Consider the following 19,008-nt stretch of genomic DNA (forward strand, 5'->3'; position numbering starts at 1 on the left):
CTTCTGTCGAAACTTTCAGTTTATAATATGTTTCATGTAGAAGATAGTAGCTCACACATCTCTCTAAGAAATGCAACTTCTACTTTTTACTCTTGGACTAAGGTGCTATGATTCTAATAAGTATGTGAAAACCTAGAGACTTTTGCTATGGGTAAGAGGTCTGAATAAATAATCATACTTCTGTACAAGCTAAATAAAAACCCTTTGGCTTTTTCAAAGCAAGATCTTACATATTTCCTTTTAACTACTATATTATGTGTGATAGTAGACACCCCTCAGGGGCAGACTTTGAGCATAAAATGTTATAGTAAATGTTTTAAAAGAAAAGTGAAAAGACAAGTCTGGCCTTCCTGCACCTGAAATTGCTTTTATTCAATCTGGATTAAACTATCATAAATGTAAACTAAAAGAAAACTCCTGCTTTTCTTATCAGTTTTTAAACAAAGTCAACTTTTGTCTAAATCAGATGTTTTTATAGTTTCATTTTAAAATTTAATGATAAACTTAGTTACAGAAAATACAATTAAGTACAATATTTAACATTTTCAGTATCGTTTGGCTTCTTTCCTAAACCCATCTGCTGCTGTGTACTAATAGATATATCTCTTTATTTGTTTATTTTTTTAGTACCAGGAATTGAACCCAGTTGTTCGTTACCACTGAGCCCAGCCTTTTTTATTCTTTATTTTGTGACAACATGGTTCCACTAAGTTTCTTAGGGTCTTGCAAAGTTACTGAGATTGACCTCAAACTTGGTGATCCTCCTATCTCAGCATCCACAGTCACTGGGATTATAGGCATGTGCCACTGTGTCCAACTAATAGACATAAATTATATATTATGCTTAAATTGGTTTGGTTGGGGTATAAATCTTAGTGATACCATAAAGAACAGTTTTCAAGGCATGCCAATTGAGAAAAGTTTATATGGAAGTATTTTGAATAGCTGCATTTTTCCCTTCCAAAATAAAAATAGGATCATTGAGCCCCATAGAGAATCTTAAATTTAATCAACATATCACAGTTATAGTATATATTTCACAGTTATAGTATATATTTATAAGAGATTATAGAATCCATTAAAAATGGAATAAATGTGCTCTGCTTTATTCCCAAATCCCCCTGTGATGGCTAAAGATTATCTTTTCCATTCTACTCTTTATATCTGGTGTGCATAGGATGAAACTTGGAACTGAAATCCAAAATGCTTGCAGTTTAGTCGGGCTGCTCTAGTTTCATCATCCATCTATATTTTGGTGCCTTCTGGTACCCTGGGTTCTCTGTCTTCTCATAAAATAGTCATCACCACTCTTATCCAGTTCTGTCTCTGAGGTGGATCCTGTTAGGCAAGAGCAATTAGTTGTTTTGAGGGGGTTTCCTTCCAATTCCTTTATTCTTTATGAGTTTAAGACTATAGAACTATATTGAAGGCTGTATTGAGAAATTAGGTACATGAGGGTTCATAGTCTCTCATCAGATGTAGATCTCTTGCTACTATAAGTACAGTTAAGTTGCTAATGCCAGACCATCTGTTACCTTTGTTTTCTAGTAATATGCATGTGTCACTAGCTGAGGCCCTGGAGGTTCGGGGCGGATCACTGCAGGAGGAAGAAATATGGGCTGTATTAAATCAAAGTGCTGAAAGTCTCCAAGAATTATTCAGAAAAGGTATGACACTTTTTAAAAAATATTTTATTTTGTATATTGGGTTGTTGAAAAACTGGTACAGGGTAAGAAATTTGATTTTTGTTTGGTGGGGGCTGGGGGGGTGACTGGGAATTGAACACCCAGGAATGCTTTACCACTAAACTATATCCCCAGTCTTTTTTATTTTTTATTTTGAGACATGGTCTTTCTAAGTTGTTAGCATCTTGCTGACTTGCTGAAGCTAGCTTCAAACTTTCAATCCTCCTGAGTCACGGGGATTACTAGTGTGCACCACTGAGCCCGACAAGATATTTGATTTTTATTTTGGTATTCCAGTGTTTGGGGCCAAGCATGGAAAAAAATACTAAATCTTATCTCTTTGGGGGCTAAAAATGCTCAAATCTGCCTACATTAATTTGAACATATTCTGTGCACCTGATACTTTGTCAGACATTGAAAATGTAATGGTTGCCAAAACAAATAACTTTCCTTTTCTGCTTAGAACTTATACTTCTGTGTGGGAAGCAACTATTAACATAATAATCCTATGAACAAACAAAAAGTGCAACCATGGGGCTGGGGATGTGGCTCAAGTGGTAGCATGCTTGCCTGGCATGCGTGTGGCCCGGGTTCGATCCTCAGCACCACATACAAACAAAAATGTTGTGTCCGCTGAAAACTAAAAAATAAATATTAAAATTCTCTCTTTCTCTCTCTAAAAAAAAAAAAAAAAAAAAAGTGCAACCATGACAGGAGGGAGGAAGGATTCCGGGAGTTTATAAGAACACAAAGTAGGATTTGACCTGGTCATGGCAAAAGAAAAGAAAGACCTCCCTGCATAAGTTACCCCTGAACTAACACCTGGGAGAAAATTAGAAGTTGACTAGATGAGAGGGGGTTAAAAAATAGTCCTGGCAAAGAGAAAAATATGTATATCCCCTTTACTCTAAATTAGGTAATGTAGGCTAAATAAGTAGCCTGGTACTTCCTTGTCTTGAACACTTGGTCCAAATGGTTATATGACACGTTAGAGATTGAATAGTCACCTTTCAGTTGTCCAAAACCTTTGATGTTATGCTGAAAAGCTCCACATGAAGATAGTGTTTGTTCCTATCACATGGCAGCACGTGGTTAGTGAATAGAATAAGCCAAGCTTCTAATAGAAGAATAGGCCTTAAAATTGAATAATAATAATAATAATAATAATAATGCCTAATAAACATGACAGAAATAGGTGAGGATTGAGGGTAGTGGTAGTCCTCAAAATGTGGTACCTGGACCACCAGCATTGATGTAACCTAAAACCTTATTAGAATGCCAACACGTAGGTCTACATTAGAGATCCACTAAATAAGAAACTCTGGGAGTGGAGCCTGGCAATTTGTATTTTAACAGGCATTCAATTACATTCTGATACTACCCTGTGAGAACCATCCATAGGACAGAATTGCTAAAGACCAGGAACCATGGGAACCTTTTGGAACAGTGTAGGAGTAGCCACTATTTGAGTACAGGAAAGTCTAGAGCACAGGGATTTAGAGAAAGGTGGTAAAGCTTTGTTATTGTTTTCCAATCCAGGGACAGGAACTTGGAAGAAAACTGTGCTAGGGCCCACATATTAACTGCTTATTACCTTTACGTTTGAGACACCTATTTCCTAAGAGTTTGAAGGTCTTCAATTAGGGTTAGGATTAATCTAAAGAAAATTTATTGTTTTTATCTGAAATCACTTGCCCAAAATCTGGCTATTTTAAATAATCTCTATTGCTTCGTTTCATTTTAATTTTTCAGAAAATTCTTAGAAATTCCAAAAGTGTAGGCACTCCAAAGTATAGAGCAGCCACACTCCAAAGGTATTGTTGAAGGAAAGATATGTTGCTGGTATTAGTTAACGATTAACAAGAGTCAGTTGATTAATATTTAAGAAATATCTACTTGTGAAGTATTATGTGGAAGATCCAAATGAGTAGAAGGTATCACTATTGCCTTATTCAGATCAGAAAGATGCATGTGAGAAGTTTTACCACTTCAAAACAGAGTGCCAAATGAATGACAGAAACAATGAGTACTACAGATGTTCAGAAGAGAGAGAGAGAATACATCTTTTTATTATACAAAGGGCAGGATCACTGCCCAGGCCATGACTCACAGAATATAAAACCTCTTGCACTCTGTAAGTACTTAAGGGTTTTTCCTTCTTTCAAATTTCATAATGTTAATAGAGTTTGAATGTTTGAATTTACAGTTCTTGTCATTGAGAGATAATTATTGCATAACATATTGGCATATTATAATAGAGGCTTATTGGATGTGTTATAAAATTAATTGTGAGGCAGCTATCTCTTACATACTGTCCAATGGGAGCTTGTTACCATAAGGCCCCCAGTCTGATTCTCAGGGTCGTATCAGTAATACAGAGAAATTAAATTTGACTTCTTTGGCAGTTGGAAGATTACCAATTGTTTTGATTGTTACCTGGAGGAAGCAAATGGTCATTTGATTTACCTGAAATCTATGATCTTTTATTCCTTATATTTGATAATACAGTGTTATTTTACTACAAGTTTTTCTGATTCTCATACCAACTAAAATTAAAAAAAATTATCAATTTGTTATTTTTGGATGAATTGTAGGTATCTTAATTCTCTGTTAGAAACACTTATGAGTAATACTGGGAATGTGTTACTGTAATACAGTGTAATACAGTGGCCTTCTTGAAGTCTGTTTTTCTAAAATGTGTTTTCCTTCCTTGATCTTCTTGGTCTTTCTGGGTCTGCTGTATAAACCTTTGTTTTGGTTTTTGTCAGTGTCTTTTTCTCCTCTCTTCTCTAACTCCTTTGTTGCTTTTGTGCCTTTTTGCAGTATGTGAGTGCAAACATGCTATTCCCATAAGAGAAAGATGGAAGTAAGCATTTCCTCTGGGGGATTTTTTAACAAAGGTCAAGAAAATAATCTGTTTTTTCATCTTTTTGTGTCTCCCAACAATTTGAGACTTTTAACATTTCTTAAAACAAAAGCTTTATAATTATTATTCATAGAATCATGCTGTCTAAGCATGACCTCATTGAAAAATCCCCATCTTCAAGTGAGTTTTTCTTCAGAGGAAGAAAAATTTTAACCTTGTAAGCAACATGCAATTCCAAACAATTTGATGCTGATGATGGTAGTTGATGTCCAGCCTGTGCGCTGCTTTAGTACCGATATTCAGGAGATGAGTGTTGATAGGGAAGAGTAAGGTTTACTTAAGGATAGCTCTGAAGAAGATTGAGGGTCTACCTCCTATAAAAGCTCCATCCTTTCTGGCCAGGCAAAGATGTGTGTAGAAAGGGAAAAAGGCAGTGGGACTGCAAGCTGAGCAGGGTCTTCATCAGTGAGGAGTGTGTCTTCACCAGGACACTGCAGTGGATTTCAGTCTTCTACATTTGGTTACTAAGAGTGTTAAAAAGGCCTTCTGGATTCTCTGCATCCAAAGGTTTAGCAGTTAACATCTAGATGGGGCTTCTCTCTAAGAAGAAAAAGATTAGGGAGGGTGGAAGAGCAGAAGAGAAGGGGGAGCAAAGGATAATTTCAAGGGAGCCCCTCTTATGGTTCTGCATCAGACACCACCTTGGGTGCCTTCCAATTCAATTTGGATAAGAGCTCGAGGACTCAGTCCTCTGAGAGTGTCTCTCGTTTTAGGCCCCAATCACAAACCCCACATTGTTTTACCTGTGCTGCTTCTTGATGGCTATAAATTGAGGTTCAATTAATTTGTGAGAGCAGCTCACAGAACTCAAGAAAGCATGCTTACTGGCATATTATAAAGGATATTGCAAGGGATAAAGATGAAAGATGCATAAGGCAAGGTACATAGGAAAGGGTATGGAGCTTCCATGCACTCTGGGTATTCTCCCCTCCTCTAGCAGTTTCCATATGTTCGGATATCAGGAAGCTCTCTGAGCTCAGTTCTTTAGGCTTTTATGGAAGATTGATCATGTAGGCATAATTGACTACCTCACTGGCTATTAGTGATCAACTTAATGCTCCCTCTCTTCCCATGAGGCTGGGGGGTTGACTGAGTAGGAGGCACTTGTTAGATGAATATCATTGTCTAGACCAGCGTGATACACTGGAGTCCCAGTCAGAGGCCCAGTCCTGGAAATCCCAACAAATCACGTTCAGCCACTTGCCCCAAAAACTGAACAGGGGAGAAAATATGTGGGTATGTGTGTGTGTGTTTGTGTGTGTTGAAAAGCAGAAAAGGAACTTTGATCAGTATAGCTACACCAGGAAGACAAAGGAGACCAGCATTTCCAGCCCTATCTTCAGGGTACTAGCATGAGCTTCCAGATTATACAGACAAGAGGACCAGAAGTATGCATAGTCAAGCAGTTATGCTCAAACTGTGGCCTGGCTGATCATTATCTAAGGATTGGTCAGGCAGAGGCCTTGTTAGAGATAAGAAAGTTGCTCTTGCCAGGGAGATAGTTTTCACTCATCACAAGAGGTTTATAGATCAGACCTGTTCTTCTTGAAATCCACAGTGACTGATTCAGAGCAAAGGAGACAGATGCAAATAGAGCCAGAAGCTGGGCATGGTGGCACACGCCTGTAATCCCAGCTACACAGGAGACTGAGAAAGGAGGATCACAAGTTCAAAGTCAGCCTGGGTAATTTAGCATGACCCTCTCTGAAAATAAAATTTTTGAAAAAGGAAGGGAATGTAGCTCAGTGATAGAGTGCTTTTGTGTAGTATGTGCAAGGTATTCTGAATTCAATCCCCAATACACATATACAAACAAACAAACAAAAAAAAAGTAGAGGAAAAGAGAGATGCCAAGTTTTAAATCTGTTTTTAGTTATACTGATTGGACATTTGCAAATGCAAGTGAAGAGCTTAAGTTCTTGTTATAAGCACAGTGGCCAATTTAAATATTACTTACAAAAGTGAAAGAGGTTGAGTATTGATGAAGACAAGGGTAAAGAAATGACTAAATGGGTTACATAATTTAGGAAATCCAATATTTCATAACATGTTAAAAGCAGCTCAGACTAAGCAATGACATTGTCTCTTAGCTCAATTTAAAAGATGCCTGGTAGGTACATTAACACATATGTTTGCCAAGACCACTCCTGCTTTTCAAACTTGACAAGATAAAAATATGCAAGCAAGTTTGCAAATCTGAGTGACTTCACCCTGGGGGACATTTTCATACCATATGATAATGGACTGGATAATCATTAATGACTAATGGGATTCTAGTAATAAGCCAGTATTTTTGAGTTCTGTATCCTTTTGATTCAAGGAATCCATATTCCAAGTCTAAGGTTGGACTGATACTGTGAAATATATATGCAGTTTTTATCCCTATTTCCTTGCATACAGTTCCAAAAACTCTTGGATTTACAAAGTGGTAAGTGTATTTTTGTATGGTAATAGATTGACTGGTGACTGGAAGTCCCCAGATAGTTAGGTTGGGGAAGTAGGGGTGAGTGGGATTTGGTCACTGAAAGACCAAGGCAGAATTAGAGGGTTGAGACCTTTCAGCTCTACTTGTCTGTCTGTCTGTCTGTGTCTCTCTCTCTCTCTCTTTTGGTACTGGGAATTGAACTCAGGGGCATTCTACCACTAAGCCACACCCTCAGCCCTGTTTTGTGTTTTATTTAGACAGAATCTCACTGAGTTGCTTAGCACTTTGTTTTTGCTAAGGCTGGCTTTTGAACTGGCAATCCTACTGCCTCAGGCTCCCGAGCTGCTGGGATTACAGGCATGTGCCACCTCACCCAGTTTAGCCTCACTTCTCTTAATGCCATCCCCCAACCCCCCACATACAGAGGAATAGGATTGAAAGTTTAGGTGATCACCAGTGATCTATGATTTAATCATCATGTTTATATAATGAGATTTCAGGAGAACTTCAGATAGCTGAACATAGAGGTTCCTGGAGGGTGTTGTGCCCAGAGAGAACAGAGAAGCTCCACACCCCTCCCACATACCTTTTCCTATGCATCTCTTCCATTTTTGTATCTTTAAAAAATATATTCTTTACAATAAACCAGTAAGTGTAAGTAAGATATTTTCCTGAGTTCTGTGGGAAGCTCTTATCAACTTCACTGAACCTGAGGAGGGGCGTAGAAGGAACCTCAACTTGTCCATCAGATAGAAATATAGATGACAACCTGTTTGCAGTTGGAGACTGAAATGAGAGCTGTCAGCAGCTAGGTAGTGTCAGAGTGGAACTGAATTAGAGGACACCCAGTTGGTGCTCACTGTATAGTTGATTGTTCAGCTGGTGTGTGGGGAAGAGCCTCACACTCGATGACAGAAGCATGTTGTGAGAACATAAAAACTGGGTTGGTTTGTTTTTCCTGTATTTCAGAATACACCTTTAAGATTTCAGTTTTTGCATCCTAGATGAATTCGTGTAGGTATTCAGTGGTTCTAAATAATATTTTAAAAATGCTATTCTTGTGCTTTTTCTGGATGATCTTTAGAAGTGAGATTATTGCTGCTTTAGAAAGCTTAGCTTACCATTATATAAATTGCCCAAAACAGTAATTATTTTAGTTGTGAAGCCGTTGCCCTCTGCAGAAAAGAGCTCTTTTGAAACTATGGAATTTTAAATTGGTAGAGTAGTTGATTAATTGGTGTTAAATCTCTCTTTCCTGGAAGGATTTAAGTCTTATATAAATCTGTTTTATGTGGTTACTTCTGGTTCTTTGTTTAATAAATAAAATAATAATGAAATGAGCAATTTGAGGTTAAAAAGATAACAGAATAAAACAAAAGAAGTACTAAAAGCATGCATGATTTATTATCAAAATAAACAATTTAAAGAACTAAAAAGAACTACTTCGTATTCTTTGGTATACGTAGAAGACCATGTTGTATTTCTTGTTGTCTTTAGAAAACAAATTTGGATAAGGTAGTAGAGAACAGGATATATAGAATCCTTTGGCTGTATTTTATTATAAATTCTTTGAAAATAAACTTGAGAATGACAAATTAGTACAGATATATGGGACAAAAATCAAATTTTTCTTCATTCCCTAAGAAATATTTTAAAATCGGAATTTATAGGTACTTAAAAAAAAGTCTTATTAGAGAATGAAAAAAATGCATTTTTCTATCAGCAAAATTTAGTGATGTATTAAGGTTTTCTAATATATAAAATCCTTGTATTATACAAACAATTTCAGAGTCTCTCCTGATATTGTAAGAAAAAAAGTAGAAGAAATGCCTACATAAGCTCAGAACACTTACACATATATTTTTAAAATTTTTTCTTAGTTACACATGGACACATATCTTTTTTTGTTAATTTATTTTTATGTGGTGCTAAGGATCGAACCCAGTGCCTCCCATGTGCAAGGCAAGCGCTCTGCCACTGAGCCACAACCCCAGTCCATTTACACATATTTACTTATGGAATAAAACTTTTAGAGCTGAAGAGATCTCCATTCTGTCTACATTTTAGAGATAAGGAAACAAGTTGTAGTTTAAATAACTCAGAAGTGTTAATATTGGCAGAACAGAAACAACTATTTTAAAGCAAGTCATTATGAGCAGTATCTAAAAATTGATAGTTCTTTTATGAGCATAGATGCCAATAGTGTGTTTTGAAAACAATATCAGATGACATCTCTTTAGATTTATAGATATTGAAAGAATAATAAGGGAAAATTATGAACAAAGTTGTTAAATATTCAATATTCATTCTTAATTTTTTAAAAACTCAACTAGGAATAGAAAGGAACTACCTCAACCTGATAAAAGGGATGTACAAAAGGTTAGAACTAATATCATACTTAAATAGTGAAACATTGAATCTTTCCCCTAAGATCAGGAATAAATCGAGGATGTGTGCTCTCATTACTTCTTTTCAGCATTTCATTTAAAGTTCTAACCAGTGCAGTAAGACAAGAAAAAGAAAGGACATCTACATTAGAAAGAAAGTAAAGTTGTATTTATTTGAAAATGATATCATCTATGTAGAACATTTAATAGTAACTACAAAGAAAGCCACTAGAGCTAATGTGTTTGGCAAGTTAAAAGATATAAGGTCAGTATTTAAAAATCAATCATATCTTTACTTGATATCAGTGAACAACCAGAAATTGATATTTTCAAATATCATGTGAAAATGGTAAAAAAAATAAAAAGGAATTTCAAAATATGAAAAAATTAGAGATAAATCTGACAAAAGATATGAAGGCCTATATAATGAAAATTAAAAATAATACCTAAAGAAATTAAAAGACCTAAATAAATGGAGATCTGTATTGTGTTCCTGATCAGAAGACTCAGTGTTATAAAGATGTTAATTTTGTCCAAATGGATAGATTTGATTTTTCTAGAATTCAAGAAGTTTATTCTAAAATTTATATGGAAATTCAGTGGACTTAGAGTAGCCAAAATAACTTTGAAAAAGAGTAAAGACTCACAAAATCTAATTTTCAAGACTTCTTATTATCGAGAGCTAGGCATGTAGTTCAGTGGTGTATAGTGTTTGCCTGGCATACACGAGACCTTGGATTCAGTTTCCAGCACTGCAAAACAAAAACAAACAAAAAAATAAATGAACAACAACAAAAAACTTATTATAAACCTATAGTAACCAAATCAGACAAATAGATCAGTGGTAGCATAATAGATTTTAGAAATAAACTCACACTTAGGCTAACCTTTAAACACACACTGAACTTCAAACTGACTTCCTGGGATTTGCTGTTGTTATTGTTAAAGCCTTCATATAAATATAGAAAAGTTGTTTTTTGTTTGGTTTGGTTTTTTGCGGTACAGTAAATTCAGAGCCTCATGCATGCTAGGAAAGCATTCCACCACTGAGCTACAATCCCAACCCTTTTTAAACTTTGGGACAGGGTCTCACTGAACTGCTGAGGCTAACCTCAAACTTATGATTCTCCTGTCTCATCTCCTGTGTAGCTGGGGTACAGGTGTGTGCCACAGAGATTGATTGTAGAAAGTTTTTATGAAATAAAAATTTTTGAGTAAATCCTTACATAGTGTATTGCAGCTTTTAAAAGACCAGATCATAACTACCCCACACCCCTTTTACATTCCTAATTATCTACACTCATAATTTTGTTGATTAAGAGGGCGTATCAGTTGTCTTTGACATGCTACATCTTGCTGTGCATTGGTAAGGCCATAATGAACAGGTCTATCTAGTTAAATGTGTTTGAACCAGATAAAATTACCCCATTTGTTCCTTGGAAACAAACTATAAAACTTGAGATTAAATTTAATATCTAGCATTCTTAAAATGAATAATGTATGTGGTTTGACAAGTGTATGAAGCAGTCATAATGAATAACCCTTTCTTTCCCCACAAACACCTAGGCATTACACTGTTTTAATTGGAAATTATTTTGACTTTAGACATTTTAAACAGATAATTTTCATAAATTCACAGTCATATAGTTTGAGGGGAAAATTGCTACATGTCATCCTGTCTTATCCCATTCTTAGTGATAAATATACTTTTAATTACTCAGTGTATTTGTTTTAATTTGTATGCTTATGTGAACTTTTAAAATGGTAAGGTATAAAATGTACAGTAAGAGCACTATTCTTGGTTGTGCAGCCTGATGGATTTTATGACTGTATGCACACCCAGATTAAGAAACCGAACATTTCCGGAACCCAGAAGTTTCCTTCAAGCTCCCTACTAGACAATTCTTTGCCACCAAGGCTAATCATTACTATGACATTTCACATACACAAGCTTGGCCTAGTTTTCAACAGCAGAATAAGAGAATCACACAGTGTCTACTCCTTTTTTGTCTAAGTTTTTATTCAGCATTCTAACTGGTTTGTTTTTTTTTTTCAGTTTAATTAACTTTCTTATATTTCTAGACTCCAAAATTATTCTGGTCAGTTAACAATTGCATTCCAAAAATTGACCTTGGAAAAGGTTTTTCTTTTTCTTTTTCCTCCTTTTTTTTTTTATAACTAAGTTTTTAAAAAAATGTTTTGCCAATTTTTTCCCTCAAATGTAGAAATTTAAAGGGTGTTATATGCTTAGTATCATTTAGTTTAGATTTTTCTCTTCCTGGGACGATGTATATTAGTTATAATAAACAGTCTTACAAGAAATATATAACTAATATTTTTTAAAAAAATAGCTCACCTTTCAAATAATTCTACTTTCCTCTTTTGTTTTTGAGAAGGAAAATGTTTTTATAATGTAAGTAGGGGAATGAAATCTGAAGAAAGCAGAGAATGAATGGCATTAGTAACAAGAAAAATATTTTTCATATTAGAATCATTTTGGCACAAAACAAAGCTAGTTTTTCTCTGGGAAAGTATATTTTCTTCTTCTGAAAATTGAAAATATACAGTAATCTTCATTGACCTTTCATCCAGTTCTCAAAAAATGAAACAAATACCATTTCCTGTTGATACTATTGGTTTTTCAGTCTTTGTAAAAATTCCATGCCCTGGAAAGTAAAAAGAAGTCACCTGAGGTCATTTAAATTTTGCAATTTCCCCCTTAGGTTAGAAGAGAACAAAATCTCTTTACAACTTAAAACTACAATTGGGAGAGAAAAAAAAAAACCTGCTTTATAAAAGACCTTAATTATAAAACTTATTTCTTTTGGTAATTTTCTCTGTTGTTGTTTGGTAAAATATAATGTGATAGTTTTATGATCTACAGAGGCTATCCTGAAGTTGTTAGGTGGCAACAGAAATGTCAGTGCTTTGAGAGGGTTAGTACTCTATTCCAAAATTGCTTAGGCAAAATGGTTAAAAGATAGCAATAAAATTAAGTTTATAAATAGACCCTTTACCGTTAACAATTGACATTTTTATAACTGCTTGGCCAAAAAAGATATGATTGTTTTATTTTTAAAAAGAAACCACCTTCAAGCAAACGTTTTTAGAAGTCTTCAGCCTAAATATTACATGTATCGAATAGTATTATTCTCAAAGTTTGGATCCTCCTCAGGGAAATAAAAAATATTATTAATTTGAAGACCCTTTCTAGGTACTGGTTGTGTGCCTAATCACACATTTATTTATCAGATAGGATGGGAGAGATCAAAGGTGCTCATTGCAATGCTTGAACAGGTACAATATAGATATTTACTAAATTTATAGAAAGTGTTGGAGAAGAAACAAAACACATTAAAAGTTCTTTTGTAGTTTGTCTTAATTTTGAAATATTAGCAAGTGAATATAATGTTATTAGGTGATGAAGGGGGGGAATTTTTCTTACCCATCACTAAGTTCATAGCTGAGGCCACTATTACCAAAGACAGATTAAAAGTGAAAGCATCAATATTTACTTAAAGTAACTTGTAGGTGAAATAGCAGCCTTCAGAAAGGAAGACCCAAAGAAATGAGTGACCTTGTTTCTGTATAGATTTTCTTTTGTTTTGGTTTTGGTTCTGGGTATTGAACCCAGGGCCTTACACATTCTAAGCACAAGCTCTTCCAGGGAGCCACACCCCCATGCCAAACTGCCAGATTTTTATGCTAAATTTGGTGTAGAAATTGAATTGTTATAAAGAAGTATGATTGTATAATGAAGTTTGATCTAATGGTAATGAACTAGGGGGATTTCAGAAGGCCTGTTTGTTTAGCTTCTTCTCTGTATCCCTATGTTCAGAGAAAAGGATGATCCTTTCCTTCAGGTATAGGAAGGGTACCTCTTGAAAGAGGGTCTTATGATCTCTTTCAATGGAGAAAGTTAAGAAAAGATCAGAACATGGCCTTTGTACTTCTGTAGTTTCCTCAAATGCCTGTGTGCCATGTTTGGGGGTAGCAAATCCCGATCCCTGCCAGTGGATAAGGCAGTTTACTTTTAAATGTCACTAGCATTCTCAGTTGGGTGCCATTTAATCAGCTCCTCCTTGTAAACAAGGAGGAACATTTTATTTTATTTTTGAAATTTGTTTTAGTTGTAGATGGACACAATACCTTTATTTTGTTTATTTTTATGTGGTACTGAGGATCAAACCCAATGCCTCACATGCGCTAGGCAAGCACTGAACCACTGAGCTACAACTCCAGCCCCAAAGAGGAGCATTTTAGATTTCACTTCTAGTCTAACTTATCTCTGATAGGTATTTGACCTAATACAATGACTATTTTATAATTTGGATAAAGCAGTTACTTGTAACATTTTCTGACTTTCTATATCCCTTGTTTTTCCTTACTTACCCATCATTTTTGCCTCTCTTGTATCATTTTGTTTTCACGTGTGGCTTTATGAAAGTATATATAAGGTCAAATATATATGTAAATATAGATATGTGCTTTTAACATATTCCATTTTATGAGAAACTTATCAATTGATGTAGAATTGGAAACAACTTAATTGAGCTATGACACCATTGTATTAATAATACCATTTAGTGTCCCCAAATAAGAGCAATGGTTCTTATATGTCTGTGATGTAGGTTGGTCTGAGCATCTGACTCCCCAGGAAGTGTCTTAAAAGTGGTGTGCAGAATTCTGTGCCTAGTCTTCAGAATTCACACAAAAATCCTCTGTGACTTAGGAGACGGAAGGTCTGTGTGTTTTTTAAAAATTATCTCAAGCTTCCAAAGTCAAACACTTTGTAAATATGTTTGTTTCAATATCCAGGTTAACAAAGCCGATATTTGAAAGCTGAATCATACTTGAAAATATAACTGAACTGGATTGGAGAATAGATTACAGATCCAGAACGTTCTCTGGGTGAATAATTAGGAGTTTTGGATATTTGGAAATTGAAAGAAAGCTTTGCTTTCCTTCACAATGGAACTCCAAAATAACTGTGTGTGTGTGTGTGTGTGTGTGTGTGTGTGTGTGTGTGTGTGTGACCAGCATAGTCTTAGTTGATAAATTATTGTCACAGTACAGCTGGACAGAAGAGCACCTTTAAAACTTGTGGACCAGTGCTATAGAGTTAAAATTGTAAACAAATTCTTTCCCCCCATACCCAACTTCAGTAGATGGTCTGTATGCATGGGTTCCATATCTGTGTATTTCATCAACCACATATTGAAAATGTGATTAGGCCTGTGATGGTCGTGTCAGTACTAGACACATATAGACTTTTCTTTTTCTTGTTGTCATTCCGTAATTGTTATACAGTATAACAACCATTTACATCATATTGTGTATTATAAATAATCTAGAGAAAATTTAGTATATATGGGAGAACATGCATAGATTATAGGCAAATACAATGCCTTTTTATATAAGGAACTTGAGCATCTGCAGATTTTGTTATCCACGAAGGGTTCTGGAACTAATACCCTAGGAATATTGAGGGTTAATTATATTTCAGTTACATTAGTATAATGACATTGTAGGGATCTTTAGAAAATTCATAGCTTTTATCTGTAACTTACAATTTGGAAAAAATATGTGAAAACATTTACAAAAGCATTTTCGTCATCATTTTGGCATATAATTTTTGTAGATGTGATCTTTAAAAAAATTTTTTTTTAGTTACAGGTGAATATAATACCTTTTTTTTAATTTTTATGTGAGTTGAAGATCAAATTCAGTGCCTCACATGTGCTAGGTGAGCACTCTACTGCTGAGCCATAACCCCAGCCCCCCAGTGATTTTTTAAAATTTATTTTAATTAGGTATATATGATGGCAGAATGCATTTTGATTCGTTGTATACAAGTGAAGCACAACTTTTCATTTTGGATGTGATTTTTTTATTGATGATGATATAACACTTTGGAAAACAGGTTGAATAGTCTTGTTGTCAGACTCAAAGAGAAGATTGTTGGGATTTTTTTTGTTGCAGTTGTTCACTTTCTCATTTATCATATGGTACACAGCAACAAACTTATTGTTTGTGAACACCTTTTATTTTACAGATGAAAAATAATATATGCATATGTGTGTGTATGTGTGTGTGTATTCATAGGCAATCTTTTATGTAACCCATTATAGTTTTAATGTGAAATTATCTAAAAATAAATAATGCTGGGTATTTTTTCATATGCACATTTGCCGTTTAATTATCTTCTTCAGTGAAATACCTGTTTATGTGTTTTGTTAATTTTTTATTTGCTGATGGTTGAGTTTTCTAGTCTTTGTATATTTTGTAAACAAGTATTGCAAATGTTAAAATAATAATAACAAAAAGGGAGAAAAACTTAAAAAAAAAAAGAAGATTGAAAATGTTGGAAACCAAAGGAATATCAAAGAGAAGGAACTTAGTATATCAAAGGACTAAAATGAACAGATTTCTCTTCAAGAGTGTGTTAAAAATGGAAGATGGAATTGAAAGGAACTTCTGCTATTTCTTTTATGCTATTTGATCATGTGCCCAAGGAAGCTTACTAAAGAAGAAAGCAAATTCTTAAGTGACCTGCTTCCCTCTATCCACATTGATCAATCAGTTAAGCCCTGTCATTTTTAACAATAATAATTGATTTGGTTTTACCCATGTAGATTGTCTATATATTATTTATTAAGCTCAGATCTCACCAGTGTTTTGTTAGCAAGTTGCATAGTTCTAAAATTACCTCAAGAATCTTGCAAGTGCTTAACAAAACAAAACTACCAGAAGCGTAATTGATCATAAGCCATACCAAAATTCCAGTGGTTGTGGTTTGGATAAGCAGCTTGCATCTATTTAGTCATTTAAAAATAAACAGAAAATGTGTGTGTGTTGCTGGGGTGAGCTATATCATTAAGAAATTAAAAATATCTTTTCTATTTTTCTTTTATTTTCTATTCTAGGGAAGAAAAACTCATTAAATAGATCAATTTAGAGTGACAACTTTGCATATCAGAATGCTACAACTTCTATTACAAATAGATTTTCTAAAATTATATGCTGATATGATAGTGATATATATTTAAATAAATATTTTCATTTAATAATTCATACTATATACCTAAGGATAACAACTAAGTACAGTAAAACATCTATTTGACAACTATAGTTACTTAATAAATTGGCTTGTTTGTCAAATCTTAAGCCAATTGTTACAAATTGGGGAACTACGCTAACTAGGAATGCCATGTAATAAACAGAATACTTATTTAAGGGTTATTCCCCAAAGAATTAATTCTAATTAAAGAAAAATATAGCACTTTAGAGTACATCATACCTTAAAATCACCTGTATTTCTAATATGACTTCTAGGTTAGAGGTGCCAAAAAATTCTCAAACATCTAGAATAGAGCATTTTGAGACTTTAATCTGTTTTTCTGAAAATGATACTTGTTACGGATAGTGCACTCCTTGTCTTCCACTGGGGAAAAACATGAAGTGATTGAGTTTGTATTTGAGTAGTGGTTGTTTTTAGATGAGTTGTTTATATCTGGTATCTTTAGAGAGGTTTTGTTAAATAGTCATGGAATTGTTCTAAGTGGGTTTTTTGTTGTTGTTTTGTTTCCCATTAATCCTCACAAAAGCCTTCTCTTTGAGATAACAACTGGCTTTACAGAGAAGGAAATTGAGGGACAGAGAGGCTATTTAAGATCACAGTTGTAAGCTATAAATGTCAAACCTAGGATTGGAACACAGGGCTTCTTGCTTAGTCTGTACTCCTAACCACTATGCATACCATCTTTCTTAAGTGAAACTACATGCTAAATTAATGAAGTCAGATATTAAAAAGAATGAAATGAAGCTGACAGTTTCTCTGATATGTTTCCAAATCTCCTAGATGAGCTTAGAGATTTGTATAATTAGCAAAGTCTGGGACCTACTATACCAGAATATAAACTCCTGAGAACAAAGCCTTGTGAGAGTTTATTAAATGCTATTGAGTGATTGACTGTATCAAAAATACTTATGTGATATAAGATGTCTTTAAAGAGTCTATCACTATCAGTTTGTATTATTATAGGAATCAGTTTCAATCATTTATACAATTTTATTTTCAAAAAAAGATTACTATTCTATCATGTTTCATATTAGAGGAGGTGAAATTTTAAAAAGTAGTAACAAAACTTAGGAGGAATTAATTAATTCAATGAATCTTACATAATTTATCACAAAACAGTAATATCAAAAATATTAAAATACAGGGGAACTAGTCTACACCCTTTTCTTGTTTGTACAATAAATTATACCAAGTGATTGAGATTTACCATGTATATTCATATGCACAATGAATTGAATTTTTGAGAGAATTTTGTATTATAGAGTAACTTCACCCAGTCCTTCAGGGTTTGGAACAAAGGCTTTTGCACAGATTTTTGACAGTTACCCTCATAGAATATATATAATAGGAGGATGACAATTCTTTACTTGTGCTTGAATAGGCAAAGAAAGGGATTTTTCAGGTTGAAATCGTGCTGTTGATGTTCTAAGTCTTTACATTATTTCCTGATAATTTTGACTGTTATTCCTTTGCTATGTTTGTTTCCCAGTTATGACCATTTTCCTAAATTTTTATACAACAAATGGGGGCATAAAAATTAAGAGGGGAACTAAAGGAAATGACAAGATTCCTCAGGAGAAGAATATGAATGTTAATTGGTCCATAGATTTTAAGTTTAAGAAAACATGGAGGCAGAGGCAGGAGGATCACAAGCTTGAGACCAGCCTACATTACTTAGGGAGACACTGCCTCAAATAATAAATATATTTTTTAAAAAGGGAGGCAGGGGAGAATTCTATAATATAGAATCCTCTCAAAAATTCAGTTCATATTGCATATGAATATACATTTCAGATCAATCACCTGGTATAATTTAATGCACAAATGAGGATGGGGGAAAAGTTTAGAATAGTTTCAAGGGGCTGGGGTTGTGGCTCAGTGGCAGAACGCTTGCCTTGCACATGTGAGGCACTGGGTTCAATCCTCAGCACCACATAAAAATAAATAAACAAACAAAATGGTGATATTGTGTCCCTCTATAACTAAAAAAAAAATAGTTTTGATGTTTTTTGAAGATGTAGTTCAATGGTAGAGAGCCACTGGGTTCAATCCCCAGGTACCTCCAACAACAACAACAACAAAAAGCTTCTCTGCATATCAAATTTCTGCTTATTGCTAACTTTCTCTAGCTACTTGAAATTCTCTTTTAAGGAGCTTTTTCTGGGGAATGTTGGTATAAGTCTCTAAATAGAGTCACTTGACTACTGGAATCAGTGCATATCAGATTTAGTCTTTCATAATAGCATTCTTGAGTGCAGTCAGCACACAACTAAAACACAGGACATAAAATTATAAGATCCTGGACTCTTATCTCAAAATATTCTTTTGTTAGCATTCTGTGAAAGATTTTGAAAACATTTGCTTTAAATTCCTTCCTTTAGTTGTCAAGAAGGTGGATTAAAGACCAATTCTAACCACAAACTCTAAATTCCCTGATTTGTAGGTTTATATAACTCTTTACAATTATTTTAAAATATATTTTGTGGTTTGACTATATTTTCTGA

General features: G+C 34.3%; 1 protein-coding gene across 1 annotated transcript in view; it reads left to right on the forward strand.

Moving 5' to 3' along the window:
• Ptpn13 (protein tyrosine phosphatase non-receptor type 13) overlaps positions 1-19,008 on the forward strand; it is a 190,216-nt gene that overhangs the window by 39,846 nt on the left and 131,362 nt on the right. The window contains exon 2 of the mRNA XM_026413769.2: positions 1,549-1,667. Within this exon, the coding sequence (XP_026269554.2) occupies positions 1,553-1,667 (115 nt within the window). The 5' untranslated portion in view covers positions 1,549-1,552. The remainder of the gene's footprint in view (positions 1-1,548; positions 1,668-19,008) is intronic.

The sequence above is a fragment of the Urocitellus parryii genome, chromosome 10 (genome assembly GCF_045843805.1).
Source record: "Urocitellus parryii isolate mUroPar1 chromosome 10, mUroPar1.hap1, whole genome shotgun sequence".
Lineage (NCBI taxonomy): Eukaryota > Metazoa > Chordata > Mammalia > Rodentia > Sciuridae > Urocitellus > Urocitellus parryii.